The sequence below is a fragment of the Hipposideros armiger genome, unplaced genomic scaffold (genome assembly GCF_001890085.2).
Source record: "Hipposideros armiger isolate ML-2016 unplaced genomic scaffold, ASM189008v1 scaffold_316, whole genome shotgun sequence".
Classification (NCBI taxonomy): Eukaryota; Metazoa; Chordata; class Mammalia; order Chiroptera; family Hipposideridae; genus Hipposideros; species Hipposideros armiger.
In genome coordinates this window covers 87,385-104,043 of record NW_017731666.1, presented here as the reverse complement: position 1 = coordinate 104,043, position 16,659 = coordinate 87,385, and the positions used below count along the sequence as shown (strand labels likewise).

Below are 16,659 nucleotides of genomic sequence, written 5' to 3'. Positions count from 1 at the left end.
TAGTCCCAAGAGAAGACGCATTTAAAATATAACACGGGGGTTCTCTGTCAACCGCATCCAGCACCCCCTTCTCCACCTAACACTACTGTTTACATACTCATTTGTTAGGCTTTCGAGGAAAGACCACACTTCCAAAAATCTATGACTTCTATTGTGTCTGGAGATATTGTTTCCCCCTTACTACATTTACGTTGATGCTAATATTCATTCATTATATTTGAAGCCAAGGGTTGGCAAACGTTTTCCAGTCTGCCGCTGCAGTGGGAAAGCAGCCATAGATGGTACATAAACAAATGGTTGTGGCCGTGTTCTAATAAAACTTTATTTACACCAATATGCATTAGGCTGGATTTGGCCCACAGGCCTTGGTTTGCCAATATATGACGATAGGAATATTGAGCTTTTATAAGTTCTTCTTAAATCAAGACCTTATTCTTTATTTCAAGTCTCATCTACTTAAAACTATGCATAATTGCTGAAGAAGAAAGATGTTTAAAAAAATAATAAAGCAGCTACACTCAATTGTAAATTTAACTGTTAGTTCCCTTTAGAATTCGGCAGGCTACAATTGAAATAGTTCAGGTCCCGTGTGGTAGAGCTGCCTCAGACATGTCCGTGTGAAACAGGAGAAAAAAGGAACACAAATCTCCCCCTTCTCTTTCTATTTCCCCTCACTCTCCGCAAACAGAGATAATATTTCTGCCCATGTGAAAATAATTCCATGCCCTGGTATGCAGTTTAACCAATCAATAGGTGGAGTAGTGTCTTGCATGTTATTTGCAATTAATACAGTCACTGCAAGAAACCAACATTTTAGTGAAAGTGGTCACTTACGCGCCTTTGAAGCTTGTTGGTTTCGAGTACGTTAATGATGATTTTTAAGACCACATTTTCTGAAGGTACTTTTCAGTGCCCACCAGAGTCCCTCCCTTTGTTTTGTAAGCGCCCACCGCCTTCTGTGGTGAGCTCCCAAAACACCTCATGCCTGGGAAGCTGGCATTTCATAACACCCCTCACGCCCTCAGGCTTTCAGGATGTTGAAAGAGAAGCTGGGAAGATGGATGGTTTCTGCTTGTCTGGTCCTCTATTTATTGAGCTGTGAATTGAGGAATAGCTTCTCTTCGGTTTTGTCTCATTACCAGTAAACTCGCTCTCCCTCCTTGTTCCCTCAGAGAAGTCAAAGCGACACTCCCTGCGATAGTCCCCAAGTTGCAGTCTCCCTGAGGAGGCAGAGCATTCTCTGTGGACAATTTATCTCCGTGGCATTTATATCAAAGAAGATAACACACTTATTAATTTATAAAGCATACCATACTTAAGACATTTAAGGCTTACACCTCAAAAGATAATATTTGAAAACTTGAAGAATTAAATGTTACGGTGCAGTGTTTGTAAAAACACCTTTGGACCCCAACTCCTAGGTTAATGAAACGGCAGATGGTGTCAGTCAACATTAAGACAACAGCCTAATTCCAACAACAGAGCAATCAGAAAGGCCACGTTTTCCGGCTCCACTTGGGGAAGGCTAAGAAAAAGCCCAGATATCTTCACGGAGCCCACCTCTTTTTAACTTCAGACTTAGCCCCTGATTCATCCAGTAACTTCAAGTGGAGTTTTCAAATTCTTGATACCGTCATAGGGATATGTCTGTCTTGGACGCAATAATGGTCTGTTTAAAAGAAAACTTGTTGTTATACACACAGAGAGATTTGAATCAATAGTTTTAATTATTTTTCTCAGTTAACTTGACCTGCTCCATGTCAGGCGCACATGCTGAAAACACTACTCCCAGTTGGATTTTCAGTCTATGTATCAGGATGTTATTCAGCTTTATAGCAAAAACCACGATGCTTCCTATTACAGGAAATAGTAAATAGTTGAATCACGTAACGATTTATCCTGAAGGTACCAACACGAAAAAGGACTATACCTCTTTTTCTAGTTGGAAAATGGCTTCCACTTCTCTTTAGAACAATTTTTGGGGGGGGGGTAGAGATTAGAGTGTTTTCATAGACCAGAGAGCCCCTCTCTGAAAAGCAATTCCTGCACAAATTCCTTCTCCCCAAACTATTTGAGACAGTATTTCTGTGAGAGGGTTTTACAACCTGTAACAGTTCCTACAGGTATTACGACAAACAGCAGGAATTCTGGTATTTAAGTAGGCAGTTTCTTGTCAGTGGCTGGCTCAGTTGCGCATGTCCAATAAACGTGGGTGAAGCCATGCTACTGGAATGAAAGAACCCTAATTGGAGGAAGCAAAGAGAACACTTCTTGGTCACAAATTTTTAAACAGCACACTTTCTCTGACAAGTGGGTTTCTAAACCCGTAACTCCCAGAGGCCGCCAGTTACCTTGGTAAGTAATGATCTCAGCCCTTGGTCTGGAGGTCCTTCATGGAATGCCTTCAGTGAGTCCTTTCCAAGTTCTGCTTACGGTGCCTGCTGTGCGACACACACTTATCTAAGGGACTGTCCCCTAGCAATGCCTGGGAAGTAGACCATTTAACTGAGAAAAGAAAGCAGTGCTCTAGGTCAGCAGCTATGATATCACACGTCTTACGTAAAATTCGATAAGGGGGACCATTTCCAAGGGCCCAGGATACTCTTTCAGTGAGGAGTAAAAAATGAATGTGGGATGTGTCGTCATGGATGTCATTTAAACCTCCAAGTAATTTTGTCTTACTTGCCTCTTTTTAGGAAATGAATATTTTTGGAACACAGTGGTGTGTGTTAAATTGCAGACAACATGCTCTGTGTCATTCTTATTGGGCCTCTCTGTCTTTTTTGTTTTGCAATCCAAATGAGATTTCTGGAAAATGGCAACATCTCTCTTTTCCTAAATCCCCCACAAGCTATTGCAGCTCTCAGAGCAACAGGTAACTAACCAGAAAGCCGCATTGGCTGCCCTGTATATTTCTGACGTCCAGCATTGCGAGACTACCTGCCGAATCCACTGACTCATGAAACATTTCTTTGGCTGAGCGTCACTGAGGAGATGTAATGAAACAGCTTTGCCTTACGCTTTACCCATGAGCCATTGTTTGCTACAAGTTCCCAAAGCGGGCCTACTTCATTTATTCATAAATGATCATTGGACGTCCGATGGAAATAAACCCCGTGGGCTTTTGCTGGCTTTCAGTGCTGTTGCTTATACATCACGTGAGAACATTATGCTGCAACCTTTCTTTTTCCTTTTTGGTTGAGAGTGCGACAGTATCCCAAAGGGGTGCTTCTCTTCGGCCTAGTGGAATGGTCACAGGTGAACGTCTTGCTGTCCTGTCACCTTAACTGCAAGCCGGTCGTATGAATATTATTTTCCAGGTTACTGACAGGAGTTCAGAAGTGCAGTCCTTGCTGCTCTCATTATAGTGGTAATGGCCTTGTACCTACAGAAGCTGTAGTTTCTGTCCTGTGTTAATGGTCTTTATCATCTCAGGGAAGACTGCGTTGCCTGCCTTCTGTGTAATGAAACTCAGAAGTGTAATTATGATGGGGCATGTTTTTAGATGGCCTGGACATTTTTAGGTTCATGTCTTCCTTGGCACCAAATGAGGCTAACTGTTCTAATTCCTAAGAGAACCAAATCTCAGTAACCCTTAGCTGAGTTTGGATAACATGACAACAGAAGTTTATTGAACATCTGTATTCTGAGTTCTATGGATGCGGTGACCATAGGTACTGGACTTTCAAGTATAATTCCAGTTTCAAAAACTTGGTATTTACCAAGTTTGCCTACTGAAAAATATGCTGACAATCCAGGCAATCTCAATGAAATCAGTTCAATCAATTGATTTTGGTTTATAACATTGAATTTTTTCCCCCACTGAGTTTTTCACTTCTTATTTTATGTCACATAAATACATTTGTAAGACGGTGTTAACAGGTGGATACGTAACATAAACTTTGTTTTTCAAAGAGTGACAAGCAGGGATGATAATTGTTACGTACAGAGCACATACCCATTGTGGCACATTAGAAATACAAATAGGCCCGGAGAGTCAGCGATGATAATAACTGTTAAACTTTATTGTTTATCCTTCCTGTGCTAGAAGCAGTTTTAGTTCACCTATGCCTCTTAGCGACTATTCGTGTCTTGACTGAGATAAGGCAACAACAAATTTCTGTAATGATTTGAAACACCAATTTAAAACATCTATTTCTTAGAATTTGTTAACAAAATTTCTACTATCAGGTTCTAAATCACTTCAGTGATAGAATTAACCATTTTCTGTTTCTTTGGAGGCAGTATAACATTCAAACATATTTTATTGACATTTGATTTAAAACAAAAATTAGGCACCCCTGTCTTATCCTAATAATCTACCCTCAGGTAACATTAAACTCCACTTATGATTCCAGTAAGGCAGATTGTAAAAGTCAAGTTCATCTAAACATTCGGAGGTAAGTCACCATCAACATGGTCTGCAAATTGCAAATTGGAGAAGGAGGCTAAAAATCTTTCATTTCCTTGATGCTTAGACCCATTCTTTTCACATTTCAAATCTGTGTTGAAAATCGATATGTACATTTTATGTGGAGGTATTTTTTCTCTAAAACATTGGAATAAAATCAACATAGGGTCAGGTAAAGGATGACCTCCTAGAAGAGAAAATATAAAAGTTTTGAACAACACATGTATGCCATGGAAATTTTCCAAATGCATGTTTTCTAGTAAGTCTTTTGGAAAAAATAATAAAATAACTTTAAAAATTTGTCATCCTGAGATACTATTAGAGGCAGTGGCATGGAGAGGTGAAGGCAGACTACCTGGCTTCAAGTCCCCACTCTGCCATTTGTCAACTGTGTGACTTGGGGCAGGCTGCTTAAGTCCTTAAATCTCAGGTTCTGTATTTACAAATTGGAGATAATGCTGGTGTCGTGAAGACTGAAGTAGATAACAAATATTAAGGAACCTGTATAGCTATTGGAACATAAGTTCTCTTCCTTTTTATCCTAATTTCAACTTGAATGACTTTCTGTAAAAAAAAAAAATAAATAACCTATGCTGTTTAAGTCATTTGGATATCATTTTCTAATACTAGGATAGATACTGTGAAAACCTCACGAAACTAAGAACTAAATCCTCCACTGATGCTCAGGAGTTATGAAAGCCTAGAAAACATATCCAAAAATTACAACGTCCCATTTTCCCTGTGGACAGTCACAGCCATCTCTCCTTACCTTCGTGGTGTGTGAGGCTGTCACTAGGTTTACAGCAGAGTGTTTACATGGTACCTTTAAAACCTTTTGAGAACATAGTTGACTTTTGAATTAGTTCAGAAAGAAACTGCAAAACAAACTGCAAAAACAAATGTGACCATTGTAACTGAAAGAAAAATGTTTACGTTCAGAACCATCGTGACCAGCTGATGACAGATTCTCTGCTGTGAAACTAAAATATTTCTGGTTCATCATTCAGTCTCCTTTTAGTTCATCTCTATGATGAGCTTAGTCTTTTTAAAGCTTTCCCCGTTCACTCTAGGACAATTGCAAATGGGTATCTTTGTGTTTATGCTGTCAGATTTTGAGTGAAGAATTCTTCCAATTCTAAACACCTTCCCAGTGATGGAGTCACTGTTGCATATTTGTGAGTGAGTCCTGGGCTAGCGCAGAGGTCAAACACAGTGTTTCACGGAGCATGCACATCTGGCAGCAGTCAGCAGTGAGGCCTGCACCAGTGCAGAGACATTGCATGCCCAGAGGTCAGGGTGGCATCAGTGAGTGCATGCCTTGCATTTTCCCAGCCGCAGAGCTGTCAGTATAGGTACTGCATGTTTAAAAATTGAACCCAGAATATGGCATGTTTCAATTTTTAAAAAGCCATTTTACCAAGTATGCATGTCCAAAAGCAGGGACCTCTGATGATGCACAGTTTTGTACTGTAATAGCCAAATGACCTGGAAATTTCATAATCCACGGTATATTTAATTACAAAGTTTTAAACGAAAGGATACCTGGCTTCAGTTACGAACATAGCAATGTATTCTAAGTGTACCTGTTAAGAAAGAAGGATTTAACCATTTTGAAGATAACACTGTTTGATCAAGCTGGGCTTGTTGAATTTTAGTAAGTACGCCAGACAAATAAGCAAGTTTTCAAGCATTATAATTCTTTTTAGTATTAATGATGATAAAAATGATAAAGGTTTGTTTCTGAAAAAGAGCATCTTCTCTTTGAGGAGAGTATATCAGTTTTGCAGAATACTGAGAAACTTCTGCATGGAGGTGGTAAATATACTTTGTTTTCGTAAATCGCTATTGTAGCGAATGTGCCATTCCACTGACCCTCAGCCTGTGTAATACAGCGATAACTCATTACTGGTTTTTCAAAACGTCTTCCGGCTCGAGGGTCATCGAGAAAGTAAACTAGCGTTTGTTTTCAAATAAAACTTAAATGTCCTGGTAGGACTTAAGATAGCAGGGAAGACCTTCCTCTTAGAGAACCAGAAAACTATAACTGGGAATTACTGACCGCTGTATGGGCCCATGTTAGGAAGACAAGTCAGACATTTTCTTGTCATACTGTTGAGATAGAGTGTACGTGTCCTGAGGAACTGCTGCTACCATGCAGCTGAAAGCACCTCTCACACCCATTTGGGGAAGCACGTTAATTTCTGGGATGCAGTATTGTAGACTCTGACTCGTGCAACATGCAGTGACTTCAGAAGTCTGGCCCCAGAGTCACTCTGGCATTTGACCATTCTGATATTAAGGCCAGGTCTTAGCTATTTGTCAGTAAAGAGAAATGTCTGTGTAGCTTACAGCCTCTTCCCTGGTGCCCCATCTACATCAGGCGGCCCTATGAAAATACCAAGGCACACGTTTGGTAACTAGAACCAAGGACCTTTATGTATTGTACCCAATTGCTGTCCATCTGGGAGCCTGGGGGAAGTGACCGGAACATCTTTTAAAGCTGCAGTGTGGACTAGGAGGCAAGGAAGGCCTTGTGAAAACCCAAGAGACTCCACAGTACCTGAGTGGAACGGTAGAGTTGTGCAGGTGTATATGATCAGGTTCAAGAGGTCTAACAATCGTGAGTCTGTGAGCAAAGCAGAAAGGCCAAGTTCATGTCCTAGGTATAGCCAAAGCTAAATAAACACGTGTTCCGTTTCCCTCACTTGCATCAGACAGAATTACAGGGCATTAACGGTGATCCGCCAGGCTACAAAGAAAGTTATTTGAACAATTAACATTTTCTAAGGTGAGCATGTTATTGTTACACTTGAGTTAATGCAGTAAGTTTCAGTTTTGCTTTGTGTTCAGAGCCCTGGATGGTAGAGGTTCAGGCAGGGTCCTGTCTTCCTCTTTGAACATTTTCCAAGCAGTTATACAGCAGTTTCTTTTGCCATCGATCCTCAAAAGGGTTTTGGTTTTGGTTTCTGACTACAGAGGGAATGGCAATGTCCTTTCCTGTTATTTGGTCCCAGTTTCACTCCATAGGTGTCACCTGCTGTTTTCTTTTGTTTCTCTTCCAGAGTGAAAGAATTGAAAAAGGCCAAGGAACTTGAAGACATACAGCAGCATCCCTTAGCAATGTGACATTGCTTTTCAGACTGTTTTCATTTCTGATTTTAGCAGAGACATGCAACACACACGCACGCACATGCACACACACGCACGCACATGCGCACACACACGCACACACATAATCCCTCTGCAGTTTTGGGGAGATCAGCTGCAGGATTTTAACAGGAATGTTTTGGTCATTGCATTTGCACCTTCATGGACAACTTTTAATTTGATCAGCAAGACATCTTGGAACTCAGTCTTCTTTCTGTTGGATCATGGGAAAACAAGACACCACGAGGAAGTGAAAGAGGCTTCCTCTTTCTGGGAAGAAGCCGTTTTCCTTCTCCTATAGGGCTGTATTCAAACATCGTGTGGAACTGTACAAATATTTATACCAAAAATATAGATAAGAGAAGGTGGGGATGCACTAGCAACAAAAGAGGACGCTGTTCCTGCACCTGTCAGTTATTTCCAAGAAGCAGAATCTTTGGGATTCATTCTCAGTGGAGGGCTTAGATCCTACAAATCTCTATTGGGTCTGTGTGTTCTCATTTCCTTCACTGTTTCTATTTTATTTTGTTTGTTTCTGTTTTAATCTCTACAGCACACTTAATGCAACTTTTAAAATCTGCAGGTTTTTAATGTCTTGTGGAAATTTGCAGAGGGGCGGGTGTGTGGTAAACGGGTAATGCATGGGAAGTAACAAGAAACAGCTTACAGAGTTGAAATTTATTTTCTTGTCCCCACCACCTCCCAAGAACCTGCGAGAAATCATCTTGTCCCTTTTCTCATGTTCAGCACTTTAATTTTTTTGCCTTACTTTCATGTGCAATGAGAATTACTTAGACAATTGGTAAAGCATGTAGCTTTTTTTAGTAACCTTGGAAACTGTAGTCATTCTAAGGAATCATAACCCTTGCCTGGACATCTGCCACCTAAAGGATCAGCGTGGTGCTGCGTTCCGGCCAGTAAATTCCATATTTTTGGCTATATCTCATCCAAACTGAGCAGTTTCTGTGTATATATAGAAGGTAGAAATGGAAAGTGAGAAAATATTTGAAAGGGATTATATTAATTGCTAAATATTTTATTCACAAAGGTCAATAACATGGCAAGATAAAATTATTTGTATAGTTTTGTCTGAATGAGCAAGAAAATGTGGATGTATTGTTTGTATATATTGTATATATTAACACAGAGATATGTGCATGAAATCAAGAAAAAAGAAATGAACAAAAGCAAAGCATTAGTGGCTATGGTCTGTAAAATGAAACAAAAAAAAACTTTATTTCACTATAAGAGTACTTTATTTTAAATGTTCTTTAGAAGAACATTTTGCTAAAGCATGACTAAACTGCAAAAAAATAAAAAAAAGAGCTACTGTATTTAGACTTAGGAAAAAAGGCAGAGTAACATTACTTAAAAAAAAAAGGATATGTTTACATTTAATTTTGGCTACCAGGAGTTTATTTTATTTTATTTAAAATTTTTTTGCCAATGGTGCCAAGTAATGTGAATGCTAATATTGCTTAAGAAAATTAAGTTACTTTTGCTAAACAGATAATCATAAGATGAATCAGTATACAGCTTAACACCATCCACTCGCTCCGACAAAGAACACTTTGAACGATCAAAACCTGACAAAAGAAATAGTACGAAAGGTTTAAAAAAAATGTCTCACGTTTTCATATCTCCTGCTGGAAATCAGAAGATGTAATAAAAATTGCACAAAAAGTAACTAAAAATTAAAACGACGCAAACTGGTCATGTAGGGATGTCATGGTCTCTTACTATTTCCACACAATGAGGAGCCAAAGAAATCGGATGCTTTTAAAAATTAAACTACTCACGTAAACTGAGAGAACCGAGTTTGCATTTGCTGATGCCAGTTTAAAATTCCCAGGTTAAGCTTCAGGATCAGTTGGTATAAAGCTGAAATAATCGTTTTTTTCCTTGGTTCTGGCTGCCAACTGTAAGTGAAAACTCAAGGCTTGTTGTGAAGCCTAAAAATATTCACAAATAAGCTTTTTAAACTGGTGTCTTGAGAAGGAAGGTAGATACAAAAAGATTGTAAAAACTGGGGTCAGTGCTCTTGGTGCCTTTTCTATAATTGTACTTGTTTTTTAATTACTTCCTTTCACTGCCAACCTCAAATTACTGTACAGTATATGTCTTACTGCTGTGATCAACTTGGACAACAGTGACAGCCCCACAACTAGTAGCCACCTGTACATTTTCAACGGAGCTGACTCGATTTTGTTTCTAAATGTGTGGGTTATGTTGCAGCTGTTGCCGTCCCCCCCCCCCGCCCCAAATACCTATTATTTTACACAATTTGACCTATAGGAGGACACTGAGTAATTTACAAACACAATTGCATTCGTAAAAGGGAATAGAATGTGAAAGCCGGCTCTTTCAGAGTATCCTATGTTCATACTGAATTTAGATACGTTTGCTCCATCTATTATGGTACAAATAACTGATCTTTTGACAAGAGTAATGACCTCAGTGGATTTGCTTTAACCCTCACATTTATTTTATTTTTTTAATGTTTCACATGCTACATTATTAGCTAAGTTAGAAAATTCTGGAAGGTAAAGACGTACATAGACTTAGGAGGGTTCTTATGGAGGGGATAGGAAGTAGGTTCAAAACCTACCAGTGTAGCCTACCAGTACAACTGTGAATCCTAGGCGAGGTACACAAAATACACTTCCACTGAAACGAAGCATTTCTGACCGCTTTTCCTTGGTTGTGAATCTTAATTTTGAATATAAGATGATAGATAAGCGCAGCTTTCTTGGATAATCTGAATTCCCAAGTGCCAGGAGTAGGATTTCATTATAAAATTAATAGCTAATCTTATTCTGTCTCCTGAAGATTTAATTGCTATTCTTGTTACCCATTTGAAATCAGCTGTACTGTGTGAACGAAATAAAGATACTAACTGGAACCCCTCTCTGGCTGCACGGTCGCTTATGGCAGTTCCACACAGTAGTTGGCGCCCAATGGGGGGTCCCTGAGACTTGCATGTAAAACTAGTCTAGATGTCTTCTTTTTTGTAAGTTTTATTTTTGTAATTGTGCATGTAAAGCATCATTGAATCAATGGATCTGTTGAAGAACTCAGCTGCTGGAAACCATGCAAAATGTTTTGAATTGCCCTTAAAATATGGAAAATGTTTTCTGAATGCTTTATATTCTTTCTGCTGTAAATTAAAAATGAAGAAAATTTCCCCATATTATGTGTGTGTTTTGCTTTAACTTGACCTGATACTACAATCCAAGGTGATCAGCATGTTTTAGACCATATGAAATAACTGCAAGGATTTCCTTAGGTTTTGACATTGATGGTTACATAGTTTGGGATATGTCCGTGAACAAAAACATTTCTTAGTAGAGCCACTGTTCCTAGAACACTTGCTCTTCAATTATCTTTTCAGGCACCTCTTAACGGATCAATCATTGGCGTGCAGTTTTTGAAAGTCTAAATTCTCCTTTTCACTTAAAGGCCTCTGAAGTTTTTTTAAAGGGCACTTTCCAGCTGACGACTGTCAGCCCTCCTTTCTGAGGACTTGGCCGTCATTGTCTCATTCCCTGTCACTGCAGAGCCTCAGCTCATCCTCCTGGCTGTCCCTCTTCCATGTAGTCCATCTCAGTGCGGCTGCCAGACAGGTTCTGCATGACAGAGCTCCCACCTCCACAGGACCGCAGTGGTTTCCACAGCCCACTGCATTTAAATGACACTGTCCTTTCTTATTTATCCTCAGTCTTTTATTCAGTCTTGTTTTCACCTGTGCGCCAACCTGCACCCTCTGGTTTGTCTGTGCAGACCGTGTCCATTTCCACTGTTGTCTTTGCTCGTTTGTTCATCCTTGGTCTGGAAAGTTCTCTTTTGGGCTACTCACCTACTCAAATCCCACCTCCTCTGTGACACTCTCTTGTTTATTCCAATATACACTTAACATTTCCCTTTTCAAATTACTGCGTTTAGAGTTAGAAAAGACAGTGTTTGTTCTCCGTTTCTTGTCTAATCTGCCAGTGGACCTATTAGTGTTTTGTAGTATGTTTGTTTCTTACCTAGGAGTTGTCTATATTGGTAGGAATACTTCAAATTACAACTTGAAGACACTGCAAAGTAACTCACTGCACTCAGATACATGCCTCGGCATCCATCCGATCAGCAGTTGAGGACCTATTCTGTGCTAGGGGCCCGGGAATACAGAAATGTAGGAACTACAGTCCCTGATGTCAAGGCTCTTGTAAACACTATAATATGGTCTGTACAATGACAAATATTTGTGTCACGAATAAGAAGAGAGGGAACCTAACCCCATCACTGTGATCAATACCCCAAACGGACTTCCTATCTCATTTTAACAGGTTTCTTGGGAAAACGTGGTGTCTACAGGACCACTAGGTTAATGTGGAAAAGTTGAGCGGAAATACACAGGCTGTGTCCAATACTGTCACCGCCACAGAAATCACCCACCGGCCCAGAATAACGTCAACCGCTCCACCCTCATTTACCTACACAGTCCCTTTCCAGTGCGTAATGCACCACGTCTCCCAGCGTCAGCACGGGCGGCGGTGGGGAGACGGAACTGACGCTCACTGACCTGCAGTCAGCATTGCAAAGCCAGAACCCACGCGCAGCCGCGGTCAGCTGGAGCCCCGCGACCCCAGCGCTCTCCGGTGGCCTCGAGGGGTAACTGGGCCCCGCCCGGCCCCGCCCCCGCAGCGCCCCGCCCACCTCCGGCGTGCTCCTCCGCGGCCGAGCGCGCCCCGCCCACCCCGGCCCCGGCCTGTGACGTCATCGGTTCCGCGCCGCCGCCGCCCCGCCCAGGTTCCCGGCCTCCGCTCCAGCTGCGCCACTCCGCGGACCCTCACCTGCCGCCGCCGCCGCCGCCAAAATGTGAGTGACGCGATGCGACGCGGGGCGGCCTCAGGCCTCGGGGACTGTGGCATGCGGCTGGGAGCCCCGCCCGGCCCAGTCCCCGCCAGCCGCCGCGCGGACGCGGGCGGAGGTCGCGCAGGCCGACGCGGGGGCTCTCGAGGCCTGGGGCGTGCATCGGCCTCAGGGGTGCGGGCTGCAGACGGGCAGGGCGACCCTGCAGTGCCGCCGACCGCTCCGGAGGGCCCCGCGGCCGTCGGACTGACGCGGAAGGGGCAAGGGCGGGGCGGCCCGGGGCTTCCCGGAGGTAGGGGAGCCCGCACCCGCTCAGTGTCCCGCCTCCGTCCCCGCCTCTTCCTCATCCCCACCCCCCACGCCCTCTCTCCCCCCACAACCCCCAAAGGCCCCGCGAGGGGCGGTGGTCACTGTACTCTGCCGGGTGTTGGGCTGGGCTCCGGAAGTTACGCGGTTCCTTGGCCCAGTCTTGAGGCACCTGTGGCCAGAGTGGGCTCAGGAAGGTGGCAGAGCTCTCTCGTGGTGGCCCTACAAACGGGGACTTGCCCGCGGCGACATTCAGAGGAAGCTGTCCAGAATCGCAAGAAGCCTCCGTTCCCCCTCCAGCCTGCTCGTCGCTCACGGAGGAGGAGAAAGCCATGGGCACTTCCCCGGGCCCCGTCTAGGAAGCTCTTGGGGGTGTCCCTCCTGAGGCTGCGGTGCCAGCAGACCACAGCGGTTAAGACGGGACCTGGGCCAAACACAAGTTGACCTCCTCAACCTCACTGTACTCATCTGTCCAATGGGGGTGATAATGGGTCCCTCAAAGAGTTGTGAGGATTCAGGGAGGAAACACGTGGAGAAAAGGCACCAGAACACGGCCCTTCACTGTGACCAGACATTCAACTCTGAGGGCAGGGGTGGGATCTGCTGTCGCCCGTGTCATTGACACGGGATGGAATAACTTGAATCAGTGACCCGGTGGCTACTGTATGCGGACACTTGCTAGGTGCTGTGTTGGATACAGAGAGGAGACCTCTAAAACACAGGAGCCTGGGACCTATTAGGGAAAGGGATATATAATATATGTGCACACACACACACACACATAATGAAAAAAATTAAAGCATTACCAACAAAGTAATGGAAAAAAATGAGGATGTGAAACCCAGAGAGGTCAAGGAAGACCTGCCTGGGGAGAAGTGAAGCATTCAATGAGGATTTTAAAAGATGCGTAGCTTTTAAGAGGGGGAGCAGCATTGCTTCTTGTTCCTGTAAATAAATGTATTCCCACATACTGGAAAAGGGCATTCTATAATTGTAACTATGAAAAAATTTTTTTGCCTCAGTGAAAAGGTCAGAAGAGTACTGAGTGCATTTCAGTAGGTGTGTGGCTTTTAAAAAGTAATACAAAATTGGAAAGTAGAGTTTACCTATCTTAGGATCAGCTACTTCAGTGAACAAAGTAAATCCTATTAAACCTTTGCTTTAGACCCTGGTCACTTTTAACATGTGGGTGAATCTTGGAAATGATAGAGGAATTAGGAGAAATGTCATTAGAACCTTTGCTCATGATTGCAGGAAGGGCCTCTTTTTCTGCGTTAGTTCTGAAATCCCTAACACCGAGGGTCCTAGAATAACATCTTCATACGTACAAAAGTGTGCTCGGAATCATAACTTGCTAATGCTCGTGCCTTTGCGTGTTTCAGGTCTACAGGTATGCCTGCGGGTTCCAGCGCTGCCTCTGGCAGCAATCGAAGACTTCAGCAGACACAAAATCAAGTGGATGAGGTATTGCTCTGAAACACTGAAAAGATGGATTTTATATCAACATGGGAACACTCTGGAAATAATCGTTTAGACCAGGGGTCGGCAAACTTTTGAGACGGAAGAGCCAATCCTGTCCCTCACAACAATTTAAAAATTATTCGAGAGCCATAAAACAAATGAAATCACCATTATGTGAATAATATCCTTTAAAAATTTTATAAATGAAACTATGATAGTTTTGTTTTCATTTTCAATTTTACTTCAGAGCCACATGTATGTACCCAAAAAGCCACATGTGGCTTGCAAGCCGCAGTTTGCTGACCCCTGGCTTAGCCAGAGTATCCTAAAGTGTGAATGTAAAGTAAATTTTGACCATATCATAAATGTAACAGAATTTTGTCCCCTGCTATTCTCCAAGCCCTGATCTAAACAGAAGTCAGATTCTCCTGTTTTCCTGTGACCACATGACATACCTAAAACAAACATTTCTCCCTGAGGACATTCCTCCAAGAACTACTTTATAATGTATATTTTGCCACAATAAAAAAATAAAATCAGAGAAAAGAGAACCGCTTTATAAAATAGAGTGATAGAATTGTAAGAATGAGGCCTATAGATTGCTCAAGCCCAGACCAGGTTTGTCATCATCAGAATGCTCCCCCAGTAGCCAGCCTTTCTAGCTCCCCAGCCTGCGCACGCCTCTGTGGAATTCAGTTCAGAAGGCGATGCTGGCAGACTGCTCTAGCCCAGCAAATCTGTATCTGGGGAGTTCTCCAGTTAGAGGACGCTCACAGCATCTTTCTGCCCTATATATGCAGACCCACAGTGGAAGATTGAGAAAGTCAAACTAGTATTTCCACGTTCCTACAAGCTGTCACTGTCCAACGACAAAATCGGGTCTTTCTGCATTTAGCTGCCTTAAAAAGCAGCATTAAACTTACGTTAGTTTAACACAATGATGGATTGTTAAAGCATAGGGTAATATTTTGGTATGATGGTTTTGTTTGTGAACTTCTGAAAAATTTATATTTTCATGCTAAGAAACCCATTCTAATTCCATCCTGCATGAAACTTTCGTGTACTTACAAAATCAAGTTGGGTCCTTTTTCTAAACCAAAGGAATTTTCAGTAAGGAGAGTTGTTTTTTCCTTTTTTAATTGCGGTGAAATCCACATAACCATTTTCAAGTGTCTAGTTCAGTGGTATTTGTTGCATTCACAATGTTGCTACCACCTCTATCTAGTTTTACAGATTTTTCATCACCCAGAAGAACACGCCATGCGCGTTTAGTAATTACTCCCATCCCCTCTCTCCCATTCCCTCCTTGCTAATCTAATCAGCTTTGTGTTTCTATGGATTTTCCAAACTGGACATTTCATATAAAAGGAATCATCCACTCGTGGCCTTTTGTGACGGCTTCTTTCACTTAGCATGTTTTTTTATTTTTTTTAAATTTTGGTACTAATATAAGTTTATGCTACCATGGAGAATTTAGTCAAATTATATGTATTTTTTATTTTATTTTTTAAAAATTTTTTAAATTGGGGAATTGGGGGAGGGGAACGGCCAAGTTGTTGTTCTTCAATCTTAGTTGTGGAGGGCGCCAGTTGCCATCTGGCTGCCTTTCAGCAACTCGTGGCCTCTAAGCTCAAGATGCTGTGTTCAACCTTAGTTGCAGGTGGGCGTAGCCACCATCCATTGCGGGAGTTGAACCAGCAGCCTTGTTAAGAGCACATGCTCTATCCATTGAGCCATTTGGGCGGCAGCTCAGCTCAAGGCTCCATCACTTAGCATGTTTTCAATGTCCATCCAAATTGTAACAGATATTAGAACCTCGTTCCTTTTTACGGCTGAGTAATATTCTATTGCATGTGTTTACCTTAATTTGTTTAGCTATTCATCAGTTGATGGATTTTTTAGTTGATTTCACCTTTTGGCTATTACAAATAATGCTGCTAAGTTCGCATACATATTTCTGTGTGCACATACATTTTCTTTTCTCTTGGGTAGAATTGCTGGATCATATGATACTTCCATGTTTAACTTTTTGAGGAACTGTCAAACGTTTCCACAGCAGCTACACCATTTTACATCCTCACTAGTAATGTCCATGGGGTCCCATTTCTCCACATCCTCACCAACACTTGTTATTTTCCTTCTTTTTGGGGGATAGCCATCCTTGTGAGTATAAAGTGGCATCTCGTTGTGTTTTCGGTGTGCATTTCCTTAGTGACCAGTGATGTTGGCTAGCTTTTCCTGTGCTTGTTGGCCATTTGCATATGTTCTTTGTAGTAATGTCTGTTCAAATCCATTGCCCATTTTTTACATTGGGTAGTTTCTCTTTTTTTTGTTGAGTGGTAAACATTCTTTATATATTCTGGATATTAAGTCTTTTTCAGATACATGGTTTGCAAATATTTTCTTCCATTCGGTGGATTGTCTTTTCACATCCTTGATAATGTCTTTTTTTTTTTTTTTTTTTTTTTTTTTTTTTT

At 41.9% G+C, this 16,659-nt stretch overlaps 2 protein-coding genes and 1 long non-coding RNA gene across 11 annotated transcripts in view; 2 read left to right on the top strand and 1 right to left on the bottom strand.

The window, feature by feature from the left end:
- Nucleotides 1-10,746, top strand: part of CAMTA1 (calmodulin binding transcription activator 1) — an 833,165-nt gene extending 822,419 nt beyond the window's left edge. For all 9 annotated transcript variants that reach the window (XM_019660379.1, XM_019660385.1, XM_019660381.1 and 6 more), the window contains one exon: nucleotides 7,474-10,746. In XM_019660379.1, the coding sequence (XP_019515924.1) occupies nucleotides 7,474-7,506 (33 nt within the window). In that variant the 3' untranslated portion in view covers nucleotides 7,507-10,746. The remainder of the gene's footprint in view (nucleotides 1-7,473) is intronic.
- LOC109392159 (uncharacterized) lies at nucleotides 1,705-2,873 on the bottom strand. Its single transcript, XR_002126002.1, has 2 exons — nucleotides 2,352-2,873; nucleotides 1,705-2,242 (listed from the first exon to the last, which is right to left on the bottom strand). It is a non-coding gene; the product is annotated as an uncharacterized LOC109392159 (long non-coding RNA).
- A 1,570-nt stretch (nucleotides 10,747-12,316) lies between the features above and the next one.
- The window catches only part of VAMP3 (vesicle associated membrane protein 3), a 9,548-nt gene continuing 5,205 nt past the window's right edge, over nucleotides 12,317-16,659 (top strand). Inside the window, exons 1-2 of the mRNA XM_019660408.1 lie at nucleotides 12,317-12,421; nucleotides 14,104-14,185. Coding sequence (XP_019515953.1) covers nucleotides 12,420-12,421; nucleotides 14,104-14,185 — 84 coding nt within the window. The 5' untranslated portion in view covers nucleotides 12,317-12,419. The remainder of the gene's footprint in view (nucleotides 12,422-14,103; nucleotides 14,186-16,659) is intronic.